The sequence below is a fragment of the Megalops cyprinoides genome, chromosome 20 (assembly GCF_013368585.1).
Source record: "Megalops cyprinoides isolate fMegCyp1 chromosome 20, fMegCyp1.pri, whole genome shotgun sequence".
In the NCBI taxonomy this organism is placed as follows: domain Eukaryota; kingdom Metazoa; phylum Chordata; class Actinopteri; order Elopiformes; family Megalopidae; genus Megalops; species Megalops cyprinoides.
In genome coordinates this window covers 22,833,792-22,858,236 of record NC_050602.1, presented here as the reverse complement: position 1 = coordinate 22,858,236, position 24,445 = coordinate 22,833,792, and the positions used below count along the sequence as shown (strand labels likewise).

General features: G+C 44.3%; 2 protein-coding genes across 8 annotated transcripts; one reads left to right on the top strand and one right to left on the bottom strand.

Annotated features, from left to right (window-relative positions):
- Positions 1–60: 60 nt before the first annotated feature.
- On the top strand, positions 61–8,045 carry fubp1 (far upstream element (FUSE) binding protein 1). 3 transcript variants are annotated; one of them, XM_036553958.1, is made up of 20 exons: positions 61–230; positions 1,014–1,110; positions 2,179–2,217; positions 2,420–2,459; positions 2,574–2,620; positions 2,704–2,775; positions 2,894–2,951; positions 3,104–3,266; positions 3,353–3,451; positions 3,685–3,780; positions 3,869–3,971; positions 4,296–4,532; positions 4,861–5,021; positions 5,108–5,256; positions 5,381–5,457; positions 5,598–5,723; positions 6,126–6,200; positions 6,617–6,679; positions 7,242–7,396; positions 7,715–8,045. In XM_036553958.1, the coding sequence occupies exons 1-20, from the start codon at positions 141–143 to the stop codon at positions 7,721–7,723; spliced, it is 1,956 nt and encodes a 651-aa protein (XP_036409851.1). In that variant the 5' UTR covers positions 61–140; the 3' UTR covers positions 7,724–8,045. The 3 variants fall into 3 exon arrangements, with proteins under 3 accessions (XP_036409851.1, XP_036409850.1, XP_036409852.1); XM_036553957.1 differs by having other exon boundaries at positions 7,242–8,045; XM_036553959.1 differs by lacking the exon at positions 6,126–6,200 and having other exon boundaries at positions 7,242–8,045.
- Positions 8,046–11,798: 3,753 nt separating this feature from the next.
- On the bottom strand, positions 11,799–24,174 carry LOC118795998 (nexilin-like). 5 transcript variants are annotated; one of them, XM_036554823.1, is made up of 14 exons: positions 24,024–24,174; positions 21,370–21,453; positions 19,977–20,168; positions 18,961–19,045; positions 18,393–18,541; positions 17,396–17,437; positions 16,787–16,987; positions 16,462–16,638; positions 15,886–16,362; positions 15,064–15,258; positions 14,282–14,503; positions 13,626–13,814; positions 13,157–13,505; positions 11,799–13,002 (listed from the first exon to the last, which is right to left on the bottom strand). In XM_036554823.1, the coding sequence occupies exons 2-14, from the start codon at positions 21,394–21,396 to the stop codon at positions 12,989–12,991; spliced, it is 2,319 nt and encodes a 772-aa protein (XP_036410716.1). In that variant the 5' UTR covers positions 21,397–21,453; positions 24,024–24,174; the 3' UTR covers positions 11,799–12,988. The 5 variants fall into 5 exon arrangements, with proteins under 5 accessions (XP_036410716.1, XP_036410718.1, XP_036410719.1 ...); XM_036554825.1 differs by lacking the exon at positions 11,799–13,002 and having other exon boundaries at positions 13,064–13,505; positions 15,886–16,077; positions 16,174–16,362; XM_036554826.1 differs by lacking the exons at positions 11,799–13,002; positions 17,396–17,437 and having other exon boundaries at positions 13,064–13,505; positions 15,886–16,077; positions 16,174–16,362.
- Between the last annotated feature and the right edge of the window lie 271 nt (positions 24,175–24,445).

The following is a 24,445-nucleotide window of genomic DNA, read 5'->3' as shown; positions in this document are numbered from 1 at the left end:
GGATCCCTCCGCTCCAAAACTCGCGAGAGTCTGCGAGGTTTTCGTCCCCTCCCTCTTTTCCGTGTCGCAGTACCGTTTAGGTTCATTTTCGCTCACGCGGCCATCTTCTCTTCTCCGCGAGAAGATAAAAGTGTCGCAGGATGGCTGACTACTCCAGCGTGGCTCCTCCGCCTAACGCGGGCGGTGGCATGAACGACGCCTTCAAAGATGCGCTCCAGCGGGCTAGACAAGTGAGTAAGCGAGCTGCTTACGCTGTGCAGTGTATACAGTGGTTAATTTTAAAAGTTGGGCAACTATGATCGCCGTGAAGTGTTGATACTTCATCGGCTAGCATGCTAACCGTTACTGGCTAGCTAGCTCACTAGCAGGCCCAGTCCTGAAGCTAACCAGGCTAGCCCACATAACAAAAGGAGTAGCTGGCTAGTTAGCGATATCCTGGATGGTCTACCACAATTAGGCGCCAAGCTGCTTCTTATTTTATAGCAGAGTCGATCACTATCAAAGTATATACACTTGATTTAAAAAAGGAATTCGCTAACTAAATACATTAGCACAGAAATGTCAAGCACGGACAACAAAGAGTACACGCAGTACACCATACTGTCTAGGTCGCTAGCTAGCCCACTATGTTTAGTTGTTGATGGCGGTAGAGGTTGTCTAGATCGATGATCTCCCGAAAACTCCATCGACTAACTAGCCGAATACCTAATGTTACCATTTTCAATTGTGGTTGTTATTTGCCCACCATAGTTACCTTTAGCTGTGGGGTTGTCTAGCTGTAATTGTAATTAAGCAACGTTAATTGACCTAGGGCTAGGCCTAATTTAGCTCCAAGGCTACGATCGAGTCACAGAGTGGTTGTGCGCAGCGACCCCGCCACAACTGTGTAGATGAATACAGGAAGTGCTACTTAATACGAATTCACATGTTTATAAAGATGAAAATTAATTAAGGCAACATGTAGGCGATTGAGGCCAGCGATCACATCTGACTTGTGTTATTTTTTCTTTTAGATCGCAGCTAAAATAGGGGGCGATGTTGGCGGGGCACCTCCTCCGACAACCAATGAGTTTGGATACGGAGGCCAGAAAAGGCCCTTGGAAGATGCAGGTTAGCGTTTTTTTTAATGTCCCAAAAACACATGTTGAAGCCCGTTGTTTTGAACTTAAATGATACTACTGTTTGTGTGTGATTCTGTTTACGTGCAAATGGATGCATTTTTCCGGACGTCCCTGTTCACATGAGTGATTTGGTTTCTCAAAGCTGTAGCATGAAACACACCGATGCCTTAAAATTTTATCTTGACCACCAATGTTTAGCCAAATTGCCCCCAGTGGGTGTCCAGAAATCCGGATCAGGATTGTAGAGACATTTGAGCAGATGATCCTAAATTTTGGCCTCACTTGCAATAACCCCCAGTCCAAGATCATTTTGATGTGGGAATGAGATTGAATACAAGTGTCCTGCTCCAGAGTTTGCAGGCACTTTTCCCAGACGTGAGTTTCTGCACAGCCTGAAGCCACAGTTTAAAAAAGAGAAATAGATTTTTAAATAGGCTGCCTGAAGGCTGTTTCTTTCATTAGCTGATGGTCTGTTTTCACTGTAATACGAACATGCGCAGGGACCTCCTGAAAAGTTGTGTCCACCGACTGGGAAGTTCTGCACTGCAGATCATAGTGGGAGTGTTTGAACCATTCTGTAAGTGTAGTCATTGGCAACATAAGTGGGCATTTGTAAAGTTCGGACTACACAAAGAGCTCCAAAAGCTTCAAAAAAGGGAAATGATTCTGAATTGATAAAACTGGGCAAAAATAAAGGTTAAGTGAAGATTTTTAAAAAATTGGAGCAATAATCCTAATTAGGTTGTATTTGGTTTTAGGGGAATGCTGCCAGCCTTGAGCTTAAGTGTTGTTTTGGCTGCACTAGCACTTAGTTTCCTCGTATGGATTTTGTGTGACTGTTGGTGAAAGGTTAGTTCGATTTGATGGCGTTTCCCTTTGCCTGGCTGGGTCATCTACATTAGATGGAGTTAGATTTCCCAAGTTAGATTTCATGAAGATGGTTTTGCTCCAGTAGTCAGAATACAACTGTAAGAGCTAACGTATCAGTATTGGTCTGGGGACAATGTAGGTATGCAGTTGTAATTTGATTTTTTTACTCTTTTTTTTTTTTTTTTAGATCAACCAGAAACAAAGAAAGTTGCCTCACAGATGGATCGTAAGTATTGTGACTCTGCGGTGTGCATGTGTTTTAGATTTGAGAGAAATTTGCTTTTGGATTTTGAAGGCCAGACGCTTCTAAAGGATCAAACCCATTAGTACTTGGGTAGTGTTTGGTGAGGGAAATTGAATTCAGGAGTTGTGTTGACATTCTTTGCTGGTAAAATTGCCAGTCTGACCAGGCATTCTTGTTGTTGCAGCTTTCTCATCAATGATGGGAGGAATGAGTGCCCCTCAAAGGTAAGCTCAGGAGACTGTGTCGAATGAATATTGGAATTATTCGCCTGTGAGATCTGCATAATCAGGGACGGCTGGCTGGAGTTTTGAGTTTGACTGGAGTTCTGCCTCTTTCAGATCTACCTCGGAGGAGTTCAAAGTTCCCGATGGCATGGTTGGATTCAGTAAGTTTAATAGCTACATGGTTTAAACAAAATGCACAAGTCGTTTTGGAGTTCAGTAGTTCAAACTTCCCTTTTCATTGTAGTTATCGGGAGAGGAGGAGAGCAGATATCCAGACTTCAGCAGGAGTCAGGCTGCAAAATACAAATTGCCCCTGGTAAGTCGCCCCCTTGTAAATTTGTTACATTTCACGTTTTACCTAAGGGTTGAACGTGTAATTGCTAATAGTTATACAAGTTATGGCTGTGATTTGAAAGCATTCTTGTTATTTCCAGACAGTGGAGGATTGCCTGAGAGGTCTGTGTCATTAACGGGTTCCCCAGATTCCATCCAGTACGTACCTTTTTCCTTCCCCTGTTACTAGTTTCAACATGGCAAAATACAGTTGCCTTGGAAGACTGAGTGAACGCTAAGTGTTGTTTCAGTTGTGTACCCAGTTCAGTTTGTAGTTCCTTGAGTGTTTCCCTTTTTCCCCTGCTTCTCAGGACTGCAAAGAGGTTGTTGACCGAAATCGTGGAGAAGGGCCGGCCCGCACCAGCATTCCACCATTCTGATGGGCCAGGAATGGCTGTGCAGGAGATTCTAGTCCCTGCCACCAAAGCCGGACTGGTGATTGGGAAAGGAGGGGAAACCATTAAACAGCTGCAGGTGAGGGGCCAGAGAAGCAGCCTAGCAGTGCCACACAAGCCAGGATGCATTACCTGGAGTGCTGACTGTGTCCTCTCTCAAATCAGGAACGCGCTGGAGTGAAGATGGTGATGATTCAGGAGGGACCGCAGAACACGGGGGCTGACAAACCTCTGCGGATCTCTGGAGAGCCCTATAAAGTTCAGGTAGCTGCTCTTTCCCTCGATTTGACATATGAGGTGGAAGTGATAAAATTACGATGGGCCAGTTTTGAATGACTCCGCGCATATAGTTCATCTGAGTTCACACATCAGTATTGGTGATTGGGAATCATTCCTACATAACTTTACAATGCATGAAATGATGGTTTGAGAGCTTTTTAAACATTGTGCATTGGTGAGTGCCCCACACCTGATCCATTTGTCTGTTGTCAATGCAGCAAGCCAAAGAGATGGTGATGGAACTCATACATGATCAAGGCTTCCGGGAGCAGCGGAATGAGTACGGCTCAAGGATGGGAGGCGGAGACTTGGATGTAAGTAGGGACACTGCTGTCTTTGGGCATGTGGGGCACTTTTTGGGATTTGTGGGGGCCTGTGTTCGACCTCCTCTTTTTCTCATAGGTTCCAGTCCCAAGGTTTGCTGTGGGAATAGTGATCGGAAGGAACGGCGAAATGATTAAGAAGATCCAGAACGATACTGGTGTGAGGATTCAGTTTAAACCAGGTGTGTGCAAAGCCAAAATTGATACTGAAAGCTTCGAAGAGAATTTTGAAATTGAACAGGTTTAGCAGGCTCGCTTGGTGTAAGATAAAAGATTGTCTTTTTTGATTTTCCTTCCTACTGATTAACAAGGGAAAAGGTACACAAGTAATTCCTTCCAGAGCAGTGTCTTAATAATCCAACACTGACTTCTGTACTTCCTCAGGCAAGCTCATTTTAAACAAGCCCTGTCACACTGTGTACATAAGCATAATGCCACTGTAGTCTGCTCAGCATGGGTGAGAGCACCGAGTGCCATAACATCTCTCTTTTTCCCCCTCCTTTCAGACGATGGCTCTATGCCAGAGAGAATAGCTCAGATAATGGGACCTCCTGACCGGTGCCAGCATGCTGCAGAGATCATTTCCGACCTGCTGAGGAGTGTGCAGTCCGGGGGTCCTCCAGGGCCCGGGGGCCGGGGCCGAGGCAGAGGCCAGGGCAACTGGAACATGGGCCCGCCCGGAGGGATGCCAGAGTTCGTCTTCACCGTCCCCGCCATGAAGACAGGCCTCATCATCGGAAAAGGTGCGGACCACCACTGACCCCCAGCTCATGCCTTTCTTTACATTTACTTATTTTGGATTTATTTATTCGCGTGGCAGACAAATTTATCCAAAGCGATTAACAAGTGAGGCAGAGTACATCATAAGCAGAAAGCCACATAAGGAGTTATCAGTGTTAGAAGTGCTGCATGACCATGTTTCAGTAGTTGGCCAGACAAAGTACAAGCTAGCTGCAAGAGAGATGAGTACATTAAACCATCAGATCTGTTTTTTAAGTAAAGGCGGATGAGTGCGGAAGAAAGTGTGGCGTTGAGGTATAATGTGGGTACCCTTTGACCTTTCCTCTCCAGGTGGCGAGACCATCAAAAGCATAAGCCAGCAGTCCGGTGCCAGGATAGAGCTCCAGAGAAACCCCCCTCCCGGTGCCGACCCCAGCCTGAAGATATTCACCATCCGGGGCTCGCACCAGCAGATAGATTACGCCCGGCAGCTTGTGGAGGAGAAGATTGGGGTACGTACAGCATTCGCGGTGGACAGAGAAACTTGCCTTTGAAGTGTTTGCATGAGCACTCGATAAAGCCCACGTCTCACCCCTAGGGTCCAGTCAGTCCAATGGGTGGCCCCCATGGACCCCCAGGCCCACATGGAGGTCCTGGCCCACACGGTCCACCTGGCCCACCCGGTCCACCTGCACCCATGGGCCCGTACAACCCTGGACCCTACAACCAGGGTCCTCCTGGACCACAGTAAGTGCTGCTATGACCATTACATTTATCCCTTCCTGACCATTGACCCCTTCAGGGTGTATTTTGAGTTGTTTGTTATTTGGGGGGGGAATTAATCTGTGGTTGCACGTGTCTCTCCTTGCAGTGGCCCACCTGCACCTTACCAGCCCCAAGGCTGGGGCAATGGCTTCCCCCACTGGCAGCAGGGACAGCAAGATCCTGGTGAGTGGCCATATTTGTGATAGCTTGTGTCTTTTCAGTGAAAATACTCATAGGTCTTTAGTATGTCTATAATGTTCTCAGAATGGGTGACTGGGTGACTAAGCAAGTTTCCTAGTGACATCTGCATGTTTGTCACGCAGGTAAGGCAGCTGCAGATGCCAACGCAGCCGCCTGGGCAGCCTATTACTCTCAGTACCAGCAGCAGCCCCAGGCGCCCATGGCCCCCGCCAGCAGCGCCCCCGGCACAGCTCAGACCAACGGAGGAGGTAAGACCCCCCCCCTCCGAGTACACCCCCTGGCTCTGACCTCTCGGGCTTTGTGGGCATAACTTGTTGTTGCTATATGCTACAGCAGAAATGAAGAATAATTTCTCTGAATAATGTCAATGTCTCTGTCAGCAGCCTTGCAAGTGCGTTGAACACTGCCTTGCGCAGTACAGTAAAGGCCATTTATATTTATAAGGCTGAGTGGACAGTTGGACAGTGGGAAAAATTCCACTGTGCATGTACGTTGATGGGGGGGGGGGGGGTCTGTAGATTTTTTTAAAGAAATTGGAGGAGCAGATCAGTGGCTTTGCCCTGAAACGGTTTAGCACACCTAGCCAGGGAAAGACTTAACTACACCGTTTTTAAGAATGGTTATCAATTAAATTGTACCATTTTTAACAGGTGACCAGCAGGCTCCAGTTCAGAGTGGACAGGCAGATTACACCAAGGCCTGGGAGGAATATTACAAGAAATTGGGTATAAAATATTTTGCCAAACATAGATTCAGAGTATATATTGGGATTAGCCTGAGCAGGGTAGATTGAGGAGCTCCATTTACTTACCAGGGGCAGATCAGAAGGTTCAGGCATTGAAGAAGAACCTGCCATTTTCATTGCTATGCTGTAGTTACACTTGTGGGGTCAGAAATACATGAGCAGGTGGAAATCCTCACACAGCTGATTGCATTGAAGCCAGTCATTTATTAATATCACTCCTAACTAGTTCTTATTCTGAACTAATTCTTGTAATTACAAGTGTATTCTGGATGAGCAGTGGTCGAAAAATCTTTAATAAGCTGTAGAACTCTTGAGCGATTGATTGAAAGTGTATGTATAAACTAGCTGCTTCAAATGTGCTTTGAGAAACTCTGCTTAAATATGCTGCCATTTCAGGTCAACAGGGCCAGCAGCCGCAGGACTACACCAAGGCTTGGGAGGAGTATTATAAAAAACAAGGTATGAAGACGCAGAGCTCTCTCATCCAGCCTTTTCCACCCTCAGAAACTCCGATAAGGAGGGAGATAAGTGGTGTGGGCAGCTGTTACTGGGCAGACCCTTTAGAGTGGGGGCTCTGTGGATACCGCTGCCCTAGAGCAACCCAGGAGGTTTCTGTCCCGCTGCTTAGAGAGAACAGAGACGGGGTCGTTCCCCTCCTGACAGACCTGAACGTTCACATGCAAGTGGCCCATTACCCTACTTGGAGCATCTGTCACAGTGGGATTGTCGATCGGTGGATGTATCTGCTCAGGCATTGAGCCCAGGCAGTGGGCAGTTTCTGACCCTCTGGGCGCGTGTGTGTGGCAGTGCAGCATAGTGGCAAGGAGCAGGGCTTGTAAACCAGAGGTTACTGGTTTGAATCCCTTAAGGGGCACTGCTGTACCCCTGGGGCGAGGTACTTTAACCCCAGAATGGCCTCAGTAAATATCCAGGTGTATAAATGGATAACATGTAAAAAATAATGGCCTCTGTAGGTAAGTGTCTGCTAAATGATAGTAATGTGATGTCATGTCTCCTCCAGGCCAGGCAGCTCCTCAGGCCGCTGCGCCGGCCGCGCCCCAGGCAGGGGGGCAGCCGGACTACAGCGCCGCCTGGGCGGAGTATTACCGGCAGCAGGCGGCCTACTACGGGCAGGGCAGCCCCCAGGGCGTGGCCGGGGCACCGCAAGCACAGCAGGTACTCTCCCACTAAAGAGCTTTGCCTTTCTGATGGTGTGCCGTTGTACGTGTGCTCATTTGTTTTTTTTTCTCTTTGTTAATGAAACTGCATGCATACGGTACTGTTTTTTTTTTTTTTGATTTCTTTGCGCTAACCGTTTCCTCTCCAGGTGTACCAGAACACCAGAGGAGCTGGCGCTTCTAGAACTAACTTTTCTTTCCCCCCATGCAGGCTTCTTTGTGTTCTTTTTCTGTTTAACCTTTTTTTTTTCTTGAGCCGAATAGATGTCCATGTTGTTAACCTCATTTGTATCTCTTATGTATTTCTTCTGCACAGGGCCAGTAATGTGAAGTGGACATAGAGTATTTGCTTCCTTGTCGAAAAACCTTTGTTAAATGTTTGGATGCAGACGCCTTGATGAAGATCTTAATTTCTTTGGTTTAAAAAGTGTTTAAACACATGACAAACTCCAGAGGCAGTTTTTTTTTCTTGTACAAAATGAACGGTTTGTTTTTAGTGTGGTAATAGATTTGGACATTCCAGCTCATGTATTTCATATGTTGTGGTCAGTGCTCATGTCTATGAACTGTAGTAATTTCCATGTAAATCATCTCAGTTTTAAAATTACATGCCTGTTGTGTTTTGCAATAAAACAAAATGAAACCTCCTGTGTTGGTAAGTTGGGTGGAGAGTATGGGTAATATGAAATCTTGCAAGTTCCTCGGTAGATGAAAAGCGCAAATCCAGACCTGTGTCTTTGACTGTCCAAATTTGCTGGCTGAAAGTTCCGGTATCCTGTCTGTCTGTCTTCAACATCTTCCACATGGCTCCTGGTTTTATTTTGATTGGTAATTTTTGTTTTATAGTGATGCTAGAACTGCTTTTTTGTGAATTGCAGACCACTGATGCTCTCGTTTCTGCAGTGGAATTAGTCTTTATTCCTGCACCTGTTTTCACTAGCACTCTCTGATTCATAGCCGTAGGCAGTGGTATCCGTAAAGAATGCCTTTGTGTTGGCGAGGTATGTGACACATGCAATAACCTAGTACTGTAGTGTTTTAAGTGTATTGTACCTTCTCCTGATATCTTGAGTGAGGTAGGCTGTACTGTTTGTAATGAGAGAAAAACTTCTTCCCTCACAGGCAAGTTTAGAAAAGCGGTAAGCCAAGCATACTGTTATTAAATGTTCCCTAAAATGTGACATTGTTACGGACATCTTAGTTGATCTACTTTTCACAGCACAGGTAAATGTGTTCCGATTGCCGTTCTCTGCAAAGTACTGATTTGTTTTTTTCCCCCCTCCCCCTCCCATTTTAGCATCTAAAAGCCATTGTTTTTTTGTATATATACATGCTGGCTTCTTTTTTTATAAAACGTTTTTATGATTAAAAGACTTCTGAATGCAAAATCGATTTACTTTGCTACTGTCTGTCAAAGTGCATCCAGCATAGGCCTGTAGGTTTTAAACGATGAGGAAACCTATGCTGCCTTCATGGGGCAATTCCACTGTAAGTACAAAACCATGAAAACATGTCAGAACCCAGTTCCTGTTTCTTTCAATGTATTTCTTTGAGAGATTGAATAATGAACTGTTCTGCTCAAAACTGTATTTATTTGGGAGAGAAAAAAAATAAGAATTCCCATCTGATTGTGGGTAAGTATCACAATATTCCAAACCCATTAATTGAAACTGCTCATGAGATCTGAACTGACGTTAGCTAATGCCTGTTAAAAAGTTCTGGATCGTCAATTTTGACCTTGCCTTCAAGTAACCACAGTGATGTGCATTAAGGCTGTCAAAAAACCTGGCATTGTAGTTTGTTTTCTATACCGCTGCTTTTTTTAGGAGCGCTTGCAAGTCGGACCGTTCGGTTTTGAACACTGAAACGTGAGTTTATTCCCTATATAAGCGTACTGTCCAGTTACGGATTGATACATGTACAGCTCGGGAGAATTTGTGTTTGCAGGGAATGCTGTTTTCAGTTTTATAAACCTGAGAGTATGTGCGTATTTCCCCTTGAATCGAAAAAATGCTGTGGTTTAGAAAAGCTTAAACTTGCAGTTCCAGTCAATGTTCAGTCACTAAGCCTAATTCAGGATGTTTTTTCTTTAATTTGCACTTAAGTTCCGAGTTCAGCGCCATGAATTTTAAACGTCTAACTCATGTTATATTTTAGCATGTGAAAGTACATGATGACTGTGTATCCGTGTAATTTTTCAGTAGTTAGGTATGTTGAAAAGTGCTTCAGCGACTTGAAGATGCCGCTGCGCAGAATTGCAATATTCATTTGATATTAAAGTGACATGCCATTATATAAAAGTCCTTTTTTTGTACTGGCGGCTGTTGATTTGCTGAGTTTTTACTGATGGCAAACGGTGCAATATTTAATCTTTGCAGTGTCACCCAGACCTTGCACCTTAGGTTCTGCTGCAGTAACACAGGTAAGCATAACCTAAGGACACCAGTGTTTGACCTGTGAATGATTCTGTTTCTGACTTGCCTTTTGTAGCAACAGCAAATGTAGACTTTTTGTGTAGGACAAGTTACAGTAGGGATGCCTAAATCTTTTGAAGTACTGTGACTGCAAAGAAAATCTAAAAGACCAACAGCCTTCGTATATTAAGAATTTTTTGAAAATGTTCTGAGTAGGAATGACTTGCATGTCAGTGGAATTCTGTCCGTGATGAATGGAAGCAAGTTATTTGTGTCAAAGTGGATAGTTATACCTGACTGCGCGATGCCTAGCAAGGTGTTAGGATTGATGACTGCAATGTTAGTTTGCTCATCTTTGCTCATCAGTATGTTTTCTCTGATGTAATGTTGATCAGTTTTTTTCCATAAGTTATATAATGCATACATTAGTGTCCTGGTAAGTCTAATTCTCTTGTGACAAGTGCATAGAGTTTTAGAGATTTTGTTTTTCTCTCCTTAATGCCACTGAAAGGTACTGCATGCAGTAACAAAGCTTTCAGTCAAGACTTTAGTCCTGTGCCTAATGCAGAATTGGAATTCAATGCAATCCATGACCATGTTGTATCAAGGAAACTGTGATATAGTGTGAAAGCTGTGATGCCCGATTTCTGTAGTGCCAATATTTAAAAATGCTGCCTGCCTTTTCACACACAGTGTTGAAGATGCTGCAAGCGTAGTTCATAGAATCAGGCCCTGAGCTAGTTTGTCCCTAAGGAGGAATCCTTTGAGTCTATTCCGCTGGTGAACGTAGACCATTCAAGGGCTCCAGTTATAAGGTAAACTTGAGGAAATGTTGTGATTGCAAAAAGTAATGATGATGATGCTCTGTTTAGGGACTGTCTAATGCCGTCAACCATGAACTCAAGCTTGTTTTTTTCAAACTTACAACTGTCATGCCATAAAATGATAGCGTATCATTTAAAACCAGTAGTCCAACAGCTTACCGTTTAAATTTTGCATCTGCTTTTCTTCTCGTAGTTATTAATTTTAGGGTTTTGCATATTCATAGAAATGCCTTTTTAGTTGGTTTTAGACATGGAACTGTGTGTGTTGACCTTTCAGCGGCAGGATCATTTTTGGCAGTAAATTGGATAGTTTAAGCTGGCTGTCTAAACTTGCAAGTAACTTGGTGCCCATCATTTGGGCGCATATATTTAATTAGCATGCATGTGAGATGCTGTTTCCTTCTGAGGAACATGTTCTCAACAGCAAATTCGTGGGGATGTAGAAAAGAAGACAAAAAAAGAAGCTTAACTGAGATATGGAAAAAGGGGAGCATGCATTAGAGGTAAACACAAATCCTTGAATGTTGCTGTGTATATTTTTTTAAATGTACTTTTTAGGACTGTCTGTTCAAGTTTTGACTGTAACATTGTTCACATGTTCAAAAATTAAACTTGTAATGCTTAAGACTTTGGGCCCAAGACCTTGATTTGCCGCATAATGTCTGCATCTGCGCAAATGATTTAGTAAAACATCCTCTGTTCACTTTTGTCTTTCTCTGTACTGGACAGTGTGTTGGATAGAAAGTGTTGAATGGAAAATGGTGTTTCCAGAGAACACTGCAGCACAAGTGGTCCCTATTTTCACAGCCCAGACACCCTGTCATAATACTGGGTGGAAGTACAGTATAAATAAGTGTGTGTGTATGTGTGTAATATATATATATATATATATATATATATATATATATATATATATATATATATATATATATATATATATATATATATATATATATATATATATTTTTTTTTTTTTTTTACCTTTTCAGTCTTCTCATGGTGAATGAGCATTTTGTCTCATGACACGCTGTGTTGGCAGCCTTTCAACCTTGAAACTTGTGTTTTAAAATGAGAAGACAGTCGATATTTTACTTATTTTTATTACACATATCACAATATGGTAATGCAAAAACACACATTCCTTCATTTCACCAACATACCGTGTGCTTACGAGGCAACCACAGCAAATAGCACTTACAAATCAATGTATTCAATTTGAAAGCAAGTTGCTTAAGTATCAGAAAACATTTGGGGGGCAACTAGTGATAGTATAGACTGTGATGGAGGGAACTCGATTGTCCTAACTTGTAAGAATCATACCTGCATATTGCAAAACATTAAACACAAAACATTTTGAATGATGAGAAGGGGGTACTTTACAGAATGGGGCAGGGCCCCTTTTTTTTTTTTTACCTAACTTGTAGAATTGGATGGAATTTACCGTTGGAAGTGGGGAATATCTTCAAACACGATTGCACATTTGAAATCTGCATCGTAATGTTGGCTCGGCCATGTTATTTTGATGCACGGCAACAGACACAGTAAGGACTTCAGTCCATTTATCCAGCAATGTGGGCAGAGGTTCTATATCCTGACTGATACTTGATACTTGTAGGAAGGTACAGGAGGCACACATTTCTGGTTAGTTATGAATCAGTCTGTGCAGACTGCTCGGTGGAACCCTTCAACCCAGAGACTCCTAAATGCAGTTACAGAGTTACTTGAAAAGTTATTGGCTTTCACTTTTTTCCAAAATGGGGGACGGCTTGATCACGGTCAGACATGGCAAAATAGACACGAGTGATGGCCCCTCTGACTCCTTAAAAAAAATCTCACTTTGCGTCCACGGTGTGATTATAAGATCAAGCTCCCCTCAGAAAGGTAATGGAAAACATTTTTTTTTCAAAGCACTCCTTTTTATTACTGCATTTATTAGAGTGTCTATGGAGGTTGACTCTTTAAAATAAATTCTGTAGTTGGTAGATGGGGTAAAGTGGTTAGACACTGGAAAGACAAGGGAAGTAAAGGTGCAGTTTTGCAAAATGAAATGAGCCTTTTTGAAAACCGATATAAATAAGCCCTGATACAAATGCTTAGAAATGCTCATACTTCAAACTGTTCAGGAAAATGGATTTCTGGTGAGATTCAGATGTTGTGTTTGGCACTTGAGTGGAGCTCAGTCATGACCAACATGTAAACAGTGTTTTTTGCCCAAGGAAGATGCTTTTTTTTTTTTAAAATCCTTTGGAGGAATGACACTAAGCAATTTGCTGCTCTTTTGGCCCCACCATTAGAAACAGGAGTTTTGCAAAAGAAGACAGGGAGGGACAGGGAAAGTTCCAGGGAAGAGCGTCAGTAGTCCTCAGCTGGAAGAGAGAGAAGATGGGTTTATAGAATCAGAAACTGAAAGGAGGAGGAAAAGGAGGATGATGATGATGATGATGGGGGTGGCAATCCATGCAGTTCACCCGCGGTTAGTAAGGAAACGGGAAGTCACGGCACGCAGTTAGTGTGGCTTACTTTCCACTGTGAGGAGGCATGTGCTGGCAGCGGTGCCTCGGCTGTTCACCGCTTTGCACATGTACTCCCCCTCGTCCTCGGGGAAGGTTTCCGGCAGGTAGAGGCAGTACGTCTCTCCCCTCTCAATGTACTGATAGTCCTCGCAGTCCTGAAGCATTTCGCCCTCGAACCACCAGGTGACCTCCGGCTTGGGCTCGCCGACGATTTTAACGGTAAAGCGCACGGGCTCCGAGTCAACCACAGACTGGTTTTTGAGGGCCTTTTTGAACCAGGGAGCCCCGGAATCTTCGTATCCGTCTTCGTAGGTCATGGAGCCACTGTTGATGCTTCCGTCTTCCTCTTCCTTTTTCTGCAACAACGTTATTTTTGGTATTTTTTACACTTAAGCATTATTAAAACATACAAATGTTCAGTATACTCATACAGTGAGGTGGATAAGCAAAGGTTGACAGAGGAGGCAGAGATTTACCTTCTGCAGTGCTGCGTCAATCTCTTCCTGTTCAAACTGCATTCTCTGCAGTTTCTGTTCTTCGATCCTCTTCCTCTCCTCCTCCAGTCTTGCCTTTGCCATCTGCTCAAACCGTGCCCGCATGTCCACCTTCTGCCTGAATGGGGCGTCCTCCCCCCTGCTGGCCTCCCTCTCACCCTCCTCATCCTCCTGCAAAGAGATCAGAAGCTGATGCTGGCAGCCCCTGAATGGCATGCCCAAGCCAAGTTGGTGATGTTTGGGCTGTGTTTTTGCCATTTTGTGTATACTGGTTGGGTCACAAGAGCATAGCTAGAGGTCAAAATGTGGAAAGAGTCACTGAAGATGGTTCAAGCAAGTTAGCTTGTGAGAACGAAAACCTTCACAAAGCAAATGCAATCTGTGTTGGTTAACATACTTTACAAAAAATTAAATTGACAGGTCAGTAACATATTGACAGATTACAATAAGCAAGTTTCACCAATCTCATTTTTTATTTAATTTGTCGATCTACCCTGTAATATTTCAAGAAAATAATCATGGTGGGGTGGGCGTCCAAAGTATTGGGACAGTAGTTCTTTAACAGACCTTAGCTTAATAGCCAAACACATACCCCTTTGAAGATCCATATTTAAAAACTGAAGAGAGTCTAATTTTACCTCCTTGAATCTCTCGGCTTCCCTCTCTTTGATTTCAAGGTCCATTGCCTTTCTCCGCGCCCTCTCCTCTTCAACTTTTTTTAATATCTCCTCTTCAGTCAGTTGTTTGATCTTTTCAAATTTTGATTTGAGGTTCTTCGCCTGTATGGAGCCGGTTCTCTTGAGCTTGCTGAGTTCCTTGTACTCGTTGCTCACCACTTTGGAGCTTTCATTTATTTCTTCCTGTTCCAAAGCACAGGAAATGGAGAAACGCACAAAAATGTCTGTTAAAGTAATTAGTGGAACAAAAAGGGTTTCAAATACAATTCTCATGGGGTTGGCCACTTCTGCGTCTTCCATAGCTGCTCTCACCACATAACAGAAATATGTTTCCTTTGTACAGACATGAATACACTAGGTGGCACTATGGAGTAATATACATCTTTATCCAGAATTGCAATGCAGAAGCCACAGCCAAAAGTAAGTGATGTAACTGTTCAGAACAGAACTTAAGTACCTCCAGCTCTTGAACTTCACCTCAGTGTCACTGTGTTTTGGTTATGCTGTTACAAAATTTAATTTCTAAAGCATACATTTTATAATCTGCAAGTGCTGAAGCTGTTGAAGTTCAGCACAGCAGATGCCAGCATTCCTGTGGAGTATCATCAGTAAACACTGACGCGATCTTTGGGATAACATACAATAACAAATTAAAGAGAGGAACTACAGGAATGTGGATCAAAGGACACTGTAGTCCTTCCAGAGCTGGATGGCTAATCCCTCTGTTTGGGTTCACTGCTGACCTCCTCTCCCATCTCCTGCCGCAGCTGCTCGAACTCCTGCTTCTCCTGCTCCATCTTTTGCTTGCGGTCCTCCTCAGTGCGCCTCCTCTCCTCCTCCTCCTTCTGTTTCAGCAGCTCCACGAAGTTGATCTCCAGCTTCCCAGGCGCAATCCCCTCCTGGGATTCACTCCTCACTAGGTCCTCCTCGTCATCCACCTGTCAGTGGAGGTGGACAACATGCTGGTTATGCCCTGCTCCGTATAAAACTGTAGCTAAAATGCACTTTGCCAAAAAACCACATTTGCGCAATGTGCAATCATTGCCATGCCTGTCCAAAACAACCTCTGCTATGGCACTGGATAGTCATGGACTAGCTTTCATTTACAAACAGTGTCTGAACTTATTCTGTTCTCCGAGGCTGCGTTGCTTTCTTTCCCATCTGGTTTCATAGTTAGGCACACATCATGATGTGTGTAATGTTTCTTGGTACAATGATTCCTTAAAACCACACAAATACAAGTGCTTTTGTTTACGGGAAAATGTTTGACCATTTGAATTTTGTATCTTTTGTAAACTTTTGTTTCAATTTTCCAAATTTTTGAATTTTGGAAGTTTGGAATCTTTGGAAGAATGGAGCTGTATTGAATGTGGACCAGCTGAGCACAAGGGTAAGCTTATAAATGCTGCTGTATTATACAAAAAAATAATCTGTGCATTTTAATAAGCAGCTGAATCATTATTGATGTCTTTAAAAAAAGCTTTAGATTGAACAAGCCTTTATGCGTGAAGTTGGCAGTGCGTTGCCTGTCTCTGAAATTTGGACCAACGGTGCTCATGGCCTACCATGTTCTTCCGTGCTTCGGCAAAGAGCCTCTTTTCCTCTTCCAGCCGCTGCTTTGCCTCTTCCTCGGCCTTCCTCTGCTCTTCCTCCTGCCTCTGTCGCTCCAGCTCCTCGAAGCTGATGCTCAGCTTGCCTGGCCTGGCGCTTTCCGCGGTCAGCGCGGCGTCCAGGATGTCGTCGTCCTCATCCACAATCTGCAAAGGGGCATCGTGCTGAGTCCCCATACCGTCACGCCTAAACTCACCAGACCTGCCAGCGTGGCTCTCGCTCCAGGGAGCCCCCTCACTGACCATGTTCCTCTTGGCCTCGGTGAATGCTTTCCGCTCCTCCTCCATGCGCCTCTTGGCCTCCTGCTCCACTCTCCTGCGTTCCTCTTCCAGCCTCTGCCTCTCCAGCTCCTCGAAGCTCAGCTTCAGTTTCCCGGGTCGCACCTCTTCCTTCGCGGGTGAGCTTCCTTCGCCCTCGTCCTCTGAGGCTTCCTGAAACGACAACGCTCGCATGTTAGACTCTTGAGTGACATCCCCGCAATGGAAAGGACACGTTGCATGTCCACATTGCTAGTAACGCCAAAAGGTTACCATCCCCAGCCTGGCCTCCTCAAAGGCCCTCCTCTCCTGCTCTAGCCTCTGCCGGGCCTCCTCTTCGGCCTGCTGCCTCTGCTGCTCCTGACGCTCCTTCTCCAGCTCCTCAAAGGTCACCTTCAGCTTTCCCGGGGTCACCTGCTCCTTCTCTTTAAGGTGGGGTTCATCTTCATCCTTGGACGGTGACAGGCAAGTTTGACGCAAGCGCAATTGTTACATTGTGCGTCTATGATTACCACTTCCATACAAGGCATGCAAAGGCACACTATAAGCATCACTCTTCAATATTTATGTACTGTAAAGTATCGCTGCTGGACCTCACCAGTGCAACCATGGAGCGGCGTTTGGCCTCTCGGAGGGAGCGCCTCTCCTCCTCGTATCGCTGCTGCTTCTCCTCCTCGCTCCTCTTCCTCTCCTCTTCCTCCTTGGCCTTGCCCAGGTCCTCGAAGTTGATTTTGATTTTGCCCGGAGATTTGGACGACTTTGCCGGAACCACTGTCACCTGGGGAGTGTCGTCTCCCTCCTGTGGTTTTGTGTTAAATCAAACAAAGGGGGGTTGAGTCTCCAGACTCCATTTGAGAGTTTGCCAACGACAGTGTGCATGTGCCATGGAGTGGAGCATCTGATGTTATCGATGTGTGATATGGAGAAACAGCTGCCAGTCACACAATGTCTATATAAGCTTCAGCTGCCCCTGGACCCTGACCAACTAGGTGTACAGATTGAACAATGGTGTGCTGGAGAGAGACAAATAAAGTGTTGCCCGAGGTATACAGTTAAAACATTTGCAACAAGTCAGTGCATAAATGCAGGCTACAAAACCTGCTTGGTTTATCACATGGTAATGAATACGCTGAAAGGGTTTGTGAATTTGTCTAACAATCAATGGCTATGTTCTGATTCAAGGTGTACAACAGAAATATTTCTTTACCTCAGGGTCTGAGCTACATCCACTTCTCCTTTTGTCATCAGTCTATTGAATGAAAGCAATCCATTATTTAATCAGACTTCATTTGTTGTTTCACTTTGGTTTGGAGTGTTGGGCAACAAGAACAAGATGACATGATTGTTCCATCTTTGTGGTGTCAGAAGTTAATTTAAGTGTGAAAATATTAAATTTCATTCATTTAGCATACGGTCTTACCCAGAGCAACTTACATGCCATTTATTGTCCATTCCCTGATACAATTCTTGGTTAAGTACCTGGCCCAAGGGTACAACAACATTGCCCTTGCGGGGAATCAAACCAGTAACCTTTTGGTTACGAGCCATGCTCCCATTGTGCTACAGTGCCACCACATTGTTATTTGTCAGCTGTGCCTCTGACTGGTACAACAAATTAAATTCAAGCAGCATTTAAGCATTTTCTAATTGGTACAATCCCCACACATTCTGAGGATAATTAAGACCTTGAACTTCAGGGTTAAACTCTTGCTGCTTACTCCCCTGAGCTCTGTGCCAAATTTATTTCCTGGGCTTGAGGGGTTTGTTTTCAGGTAGTGCGAACTGGCTCCTCTCAATGCACCCCCCATGTCTGGGAGGCATTAAATGGGGGGGGGGGGGGGGGGGGGGGTGATTCGACCGGCCCAGTATGCCTATGACATTAATGATGGGCCTCCACTGAGTTAAGCAAATTAACTTAACAGATGTCCTCTGCCAGCCGCTCTCAGCATGTTCCAGAATGTACGATCCCTGTTGCTGTCAGGTCACTTCCTCCAGCCTGCCGCTGGACCCGGGCCCAATCTACACCCACTGCGTGGATCTGGCCGACACTTAAAATAACTCATCCCAGTCCGCACGCGGAAGATTAGTTAAATAATTACAGATGCAGAGGCGGGAGCTCCTCGGACGGGAGCAGGAGGTATCGCCCGGCATCCTCGGCCCCTGTCCGTGTGGCCGTTTCGGGTGTGGGTGACGGGGTGACTTGCCTCCTCGGCCTTCTTTGCCAGCTCCTTCTGGATCTTGGATTTCTCCAAAGCGTCCTGGGCAGCACGCCTCTTCCTCTCCTCCTCCGCCCTCTTCCTCTCCGCCTCCTGCTGCTGCTTCTCCATCTCAGCAAATTTGCCCTTCACACTCCCTGTCAATGAAAATGAACATTCAGTATAGGTTTCACACTGCCTGTCAACCTGGATGCACATTCAATCCAAAGTCACAGTATCCATATCAGGACCATAAAATAGGCATAGATCATTCCAGAAGGACTCAAACCAGCACCCAGACGGGCTTTATTTAAAGACGGTATTTGATATTAGAGCTGGTCAAGTCTGTCTTGTTGAGGTGGCAGATAACCAGATTCATGTGGCCTGTTAACCATAATTCAACATTCAATCCAGTTCAATCCAGTTCCATGTTTAATCCAGATTCACACTGCCTGTCAACCCAGTTGCATATTCAAACCTGATTTAGGGCTGGCAGCATGAACCGCCAAGAGGACTGCAACTCGACCCGGTTCCCCATCCCACCTGCTGCCGTTTCTGTTTATTTCTTTTGGCCTACCTGTGATCTTGGGGACGTACAGTCTTTCGGTCTTGGCTGGCTTCACCTCCTCCTCCTCATCGCTTGAGGCAAGTAGCTCCTTTATCTGCAGAGGGTCAGGGCAGAGTGCGTTTAGAAGGGACAGTTTATCTTGGATCATCCACTTTGCTCCGGGCCCACGCTGGTACTGACATGCTTTGCGCATTAATCCTTGATTAAGTGCAGGAGCACATGGTTGGCAAGAGGAAGCTGATTGGAGCAGCTCCTCATGGTGGAAAGAGAAACCAACAATTAGAAAAGAGGCGGCAGTGTAGCATAGCGTAAGGAGCAGGGCTCCTAACCACAAAGCTGTTGGTTCGATTCCCCACAGGGCCACTGCTGCTGTACCCTTTGGCAAGGTGATTAACCCAGAATTGCCTCAGTAAATATCCAGCTGTATAAATAGATAGCGTGTAAAAATTGTAACCTATGTAACTTGTTCTGGATAAAAGCGTCTGCTAAACGGCAATAAAGATGAAAGAAAGGCCAATTTTTTATCACTGTGCGCTACAACCTCCCACCCCCACCCCAAAATCAGTGGAGTTTTGATTTCAAATAACTGGGTCACGGTATTTAGTAACATCGGTAGTCACAGTGCTAGATTTAATTTAATCTACTCCAATTTAGGCTGATTATTTTCATTTCTGTCTGCAGTCAGCAATGGAGGAATTTCACCTCATGCTGTTCATTTCACTTTGTTATTTATCTGCATGAAATTGCAGTTTTTTGGTCTTGGTGCTTGGTGTTTTGTAACAAACTCATTGAACTACCGTGGCCTTTTGTTCTCGAATGCTGGGATCTGTAAACAGCTGATTTATCTGGTGAAATAAATATTCGCATTATGATGTTATAACGGGATGTATTCTGTGTGGATCACCCAGCATGCCAAGGGGAAGGGGGCGGGGGGGCGGGGGTTAGCTGTGCAAATGAAGTCCAAACTCTTAACGGGGGGGTTCACGCCATGCACCAACGCGACCGCTGGCGTAATTGGTTTCGACCTGCTGCTTCCTGCGGTTCCACTCCCTCTCTCTAACGTACTGTTCCCTCCTCCTCTGGTGCTCCTCTTGACTCCGCCTCTTACCGCGCTCTTCCCTGGCCTTCTGCATGGCTTCAAACTTATTCTTTACGTCCCCTTTGCCAAGCTTGGGCACATAGCTCTTCGCCACTGGCTTGGAAGCAGAAAGAAGGATCTTTTGGGTGCAGGATGATGAGCGGGAAAGAGAGAGAGAGAGAGAAGGGGGGGAGAGAGGAGATGACAGGAAAGGAGATGAGGGGACAGATTGCCAGCAGAAGAAGGTGAAGGAGCTGATGCTAAATGCCCTTATGTGAGAAGCAATAATTACCATTCTTCAACTCTATGCCCCCCAGTGCTAATCACTGTGTATCAGTGGCGGCTGGTGAGCTGGAAACAGGGGAGGCTGAAACCTATTCCCCTTTATCCTCCTTGATTAACAATAAAACAAATCATTCACATAATAATTGACACCAATGCATAGAGTAAATGATTATGCTCGCAAAACATCGCAGATTGTCTGTAGTTTGTGCGCTACTGCGAAAGCTACAGCATGAAGTTGTATGTTGTGTGCTGTGTATGTACTACTTATAATGTGGTCCGTACCAAATGATTGAGCCAAGTGTTTCTGTAGTGTTCTGAGTGTCACTACTACAGAAAAGTCCTAAATTGACTTTATTCCCTCTGACAGCCATATTGGCATGGAAATTAGGGTTTCTGGGGTTCTGTGTATTTCCATCTGTTTTGTCTCGTTCTGCATGTGTTCCTTTCTATGTGGTTCTGCACTGTTGCCAGCGCTACTATGTACCACACAGGTTTTCATGGTTGCCGTGCAAATGCAAATAACTACCCCCAAATCTGATTATTTGTATGATTTTACGCACGTGTAGATGAGTTATAGCATATTTTGAAATCTTGGCTCAACAGTTCACTAGTTAGCAGAGCCACATGGTGCAAATGAAACATACAAATGGCTTGTACTGTAGCTGGCCAGAGAAAAGAAATGCAGGGTAGTCCACTGCGTTCGCTTGAGAAAATGATCCACCAGTCAGCACAGCTCTTTTGGGGATAATAACAATCCACGAACAGACACTAGAAAGAATGTTGATGTAAATATATAAGTGATAACAGAAGAGAGAGTGTATTGAGAACCAGGCTGAATGCATCTTGACTATCAAAAGAAAGCAAATTGAGTCAGTCGCCATTGATTTTTTTTTTTTTTTTTTTGCATGTGCTGTGACATCAGTCAAAATGGTACATGATTTCTGCTGAGCCCTCTTGCGTGGCACATGCTGAGTAGTCAGCCTCTGTTTTGCTCTGAAAACAACATGAAATGTTTAAGAATAATAGGAAGAGCAGGAGCTTCGGACTGGCCTTACCTCTTGTTTCTGTGCCACGTCGGCCATATTGGCTCCTCACTGGCGTTTTCACTGGGCCCTTGAAACTGACTGGGAGCTTCACCTCTGGGTACCAACACAGAGAACTGGGCTATATCACCGCTATACTTACATTTATCTGTAATTCACTCACTCAGATGAATGGATATGTCTCTCATTCTTACATGTCAAAGGTTATTTTTTCCAACACAAAAATGGCAAAGTGCAAACTGGAAAATAAACGGATTCCTCTTGGAGCTTATGTTCTTCTGTCCCCTCTGACAAAACACTTCCCAAACTCTATGTATAAATTTTTGATTTTTGTTTGACGTTTTGTAGATTTATCTCCTCTGTTAAAATGTGGTTCTTCACTAGACTGAAATCTCCCTGAAACAGTTTAAGCTGCAAACTTTCCCCCCTGAGTTACTTTGAAAGGAATTATATTATCCTATTAAGCCAGCTTTAAAACATAAGACTTGATTCAGTGTCCACATCAAAGGTTATTTTTCATAATGTTCCTGCAGATGGTCGGAAGATGACGAACAGCAAAACGATTGTTCTGGTGACTGTACAGTCTCAGAGTCAGGATGCCGATGCTGAAAATAATATATTATCAATTCAGAAATATCTGGAAAAAGGGTCTTGTGGTTAACAGATGGTGGGAGTCCTCATTTATTTTCTTACAAAACATCATTTCACATCAGGAAACATAATGTTTAAAACTGACACTGCTATACTAATGCCATTGCAATAAGCCCCTCCAACTTTGTGGGCAAGCAGTTGACAAGACAGCTTTGATAAACTAACATGTTTACTGTCATACTGGTGACTTCCTCAATTCAGATCAAAATGGAGTTGTGTATTCACTTCGGTACTACCAGTTCAGCCCGATGTGTGCAGTCCTTGGTGTGGCGGAGAGAGAGGAATGTGGAACGTTGTTCTGATTGCAATTCCCTCACGTCTGCAGGGATCCAGCCATAGATAAAGCATTACATCTGTCACAGATGATTCAGCCACCCTGATTCAGCCCGATTCCAACATGACCACTGGCTCTACCATTCATGGAACGTATGGGTTTGAGTGGAATCATTTTACCTGTCATAATTAAGGGGTTGCAACTTGTTGCAACACCCAGAGCCAATTCCAGCACCAGGTTACCCCTTTATTTGTACCCCTGTAATAGTGCATACCAATGTCTAGAGTGTGTTGACACGACGAGAATTATTAAAAAAATGAAGGTCCACTTCTACAGGGTAAACCAAGATTAAAGCTGGTGAGGCTACTTCGTTGGTTGGCTCTCCATGCGAGCGCTTATGCTCACCCTGTTTGCAACAAGCGCGACGGGAGGAGTGCAGCACATGAAGTCGTGGGCAAACTGAGCGTAACAGCTGCGCAGACAAGAGGCATCCCTGCCACACGATGAGTCACTGTATAGTGTGCAGAGACAAGTTCAAACTGGCATGTGTCTCCGGCTAATAGGGTCATTGCTATTTTTGTGCACCCGGGAGCAGAAGTTAAATGCGTTAGGCCCTACCATGCTTTTGGGAGATGATTGGCGCCCTCCTTGTGTTTTTCTGAGAGCTAACTGCCGCATCTGACGGGAGTGGCATGCCACTGAGTCATTTTTACACCTAAGATAACAAGAGTAGTGCGCTATCATCCTTCATGTGTTTCCTATAAACAATGAAACTGAGACTAGTAAGTATATAGGAAGGACGACAAAAATGAATGAAGCTTTTGTTTTGACATGAATTTTCTTTGACAGCTTTTGCAATGGACCATTCAAGCCCTTCATTTTAGATATAACTCATCAGCTAAATACAGGTATATGTAAGTGACCCTCGGTAAAAAGACCATTGGTAAAATAAAAAAAGGTGGCACTCAATTGGACGGTATGAATAGGCACAAGCATGACATAGCAGTTTTCATCTAGCCAACAAAATAATCAATGGAATCTCAAGGGGCATTTTTGTCGCTCTAAATGAAGCCGACCACTCAACGCTGACGACTACAGGAAACTGCAGATCTATAATGACTTAGACTGAATATGGTACATGTACAGAGAGGGTTGTACATGTGATAATACAAAATGTCTGTATGACAGTGATCATCTTAATTATTCAAAGTCATGATTTCATATTCCTACTTTCCATAATACATAATAACTGACCTTGGTGTCGCATCAGAAAACAGCATACTTCGCCCGTATGAAATTCGTTTGTTACTAATCAATTAAACGCTGACATTCCATGTCCAGACGCGCAATTAAGGCTTCACAGACAAGATAACGAACACTTAACCTTTTACAAGACAAATTTAGATGGATTGAGAACTCAAACAAACTTTTTGCTCCCCTTGCTCAGAACACTACAGGCGAGCTGGACGGTACACTTGATAAAGCGATACTATTGCCAAGTCCTGTGATTTAGTCTTTCATTCTGATGTTGTCCTATAAAATAAGGGTTCCCTAATTAAAAGTATCTTTTACGCATGATTACGAGGTTATTTTCAACCAATAGCCCATCAACCTTTACATTATGAACTTGTATGTAAATATTAAATACTTAAAACTCAACTAAAATACACGTTTAAGTCGGATCACAGCGGATATATTATTATATAGCAATTCTGAAATAAAAGCTGAGGTTGTAAGTTACCTCTTTCGGCCTGGTTTTTCCTCCAACTTTCATAAGAACTTTCTCCGTTAAAGAGCAGGTTAAATCCGACAAAACGGGACAAGCGTGAATCCAACACCCGCAGTAACTCGCAGACGCGTGCGCTCCGTCTGCTGTACGCTACATAGACTCACCGTCCTATGAGAGAAGTTACATCTCAGCGGGTAGTTTCCATAAAAGTCCCGTTGCGCTCCCTATCTACCGCATTCCAGGCAATCCATCGCCAGCTTCAGCTGTTCCAACACACACACAGCTTTTCCTGTCCATCCGACTCCTCTGGCCTCATCCACGCCGTAACACTTCTCGAATAACTCAACAGAGTTGCACACATTAGCATCTTTAGGCGTTTCACCAAAAGTTTTGTTCGTGTCCACTTAGTGGAACAATAACGGCGTGTTATGTTT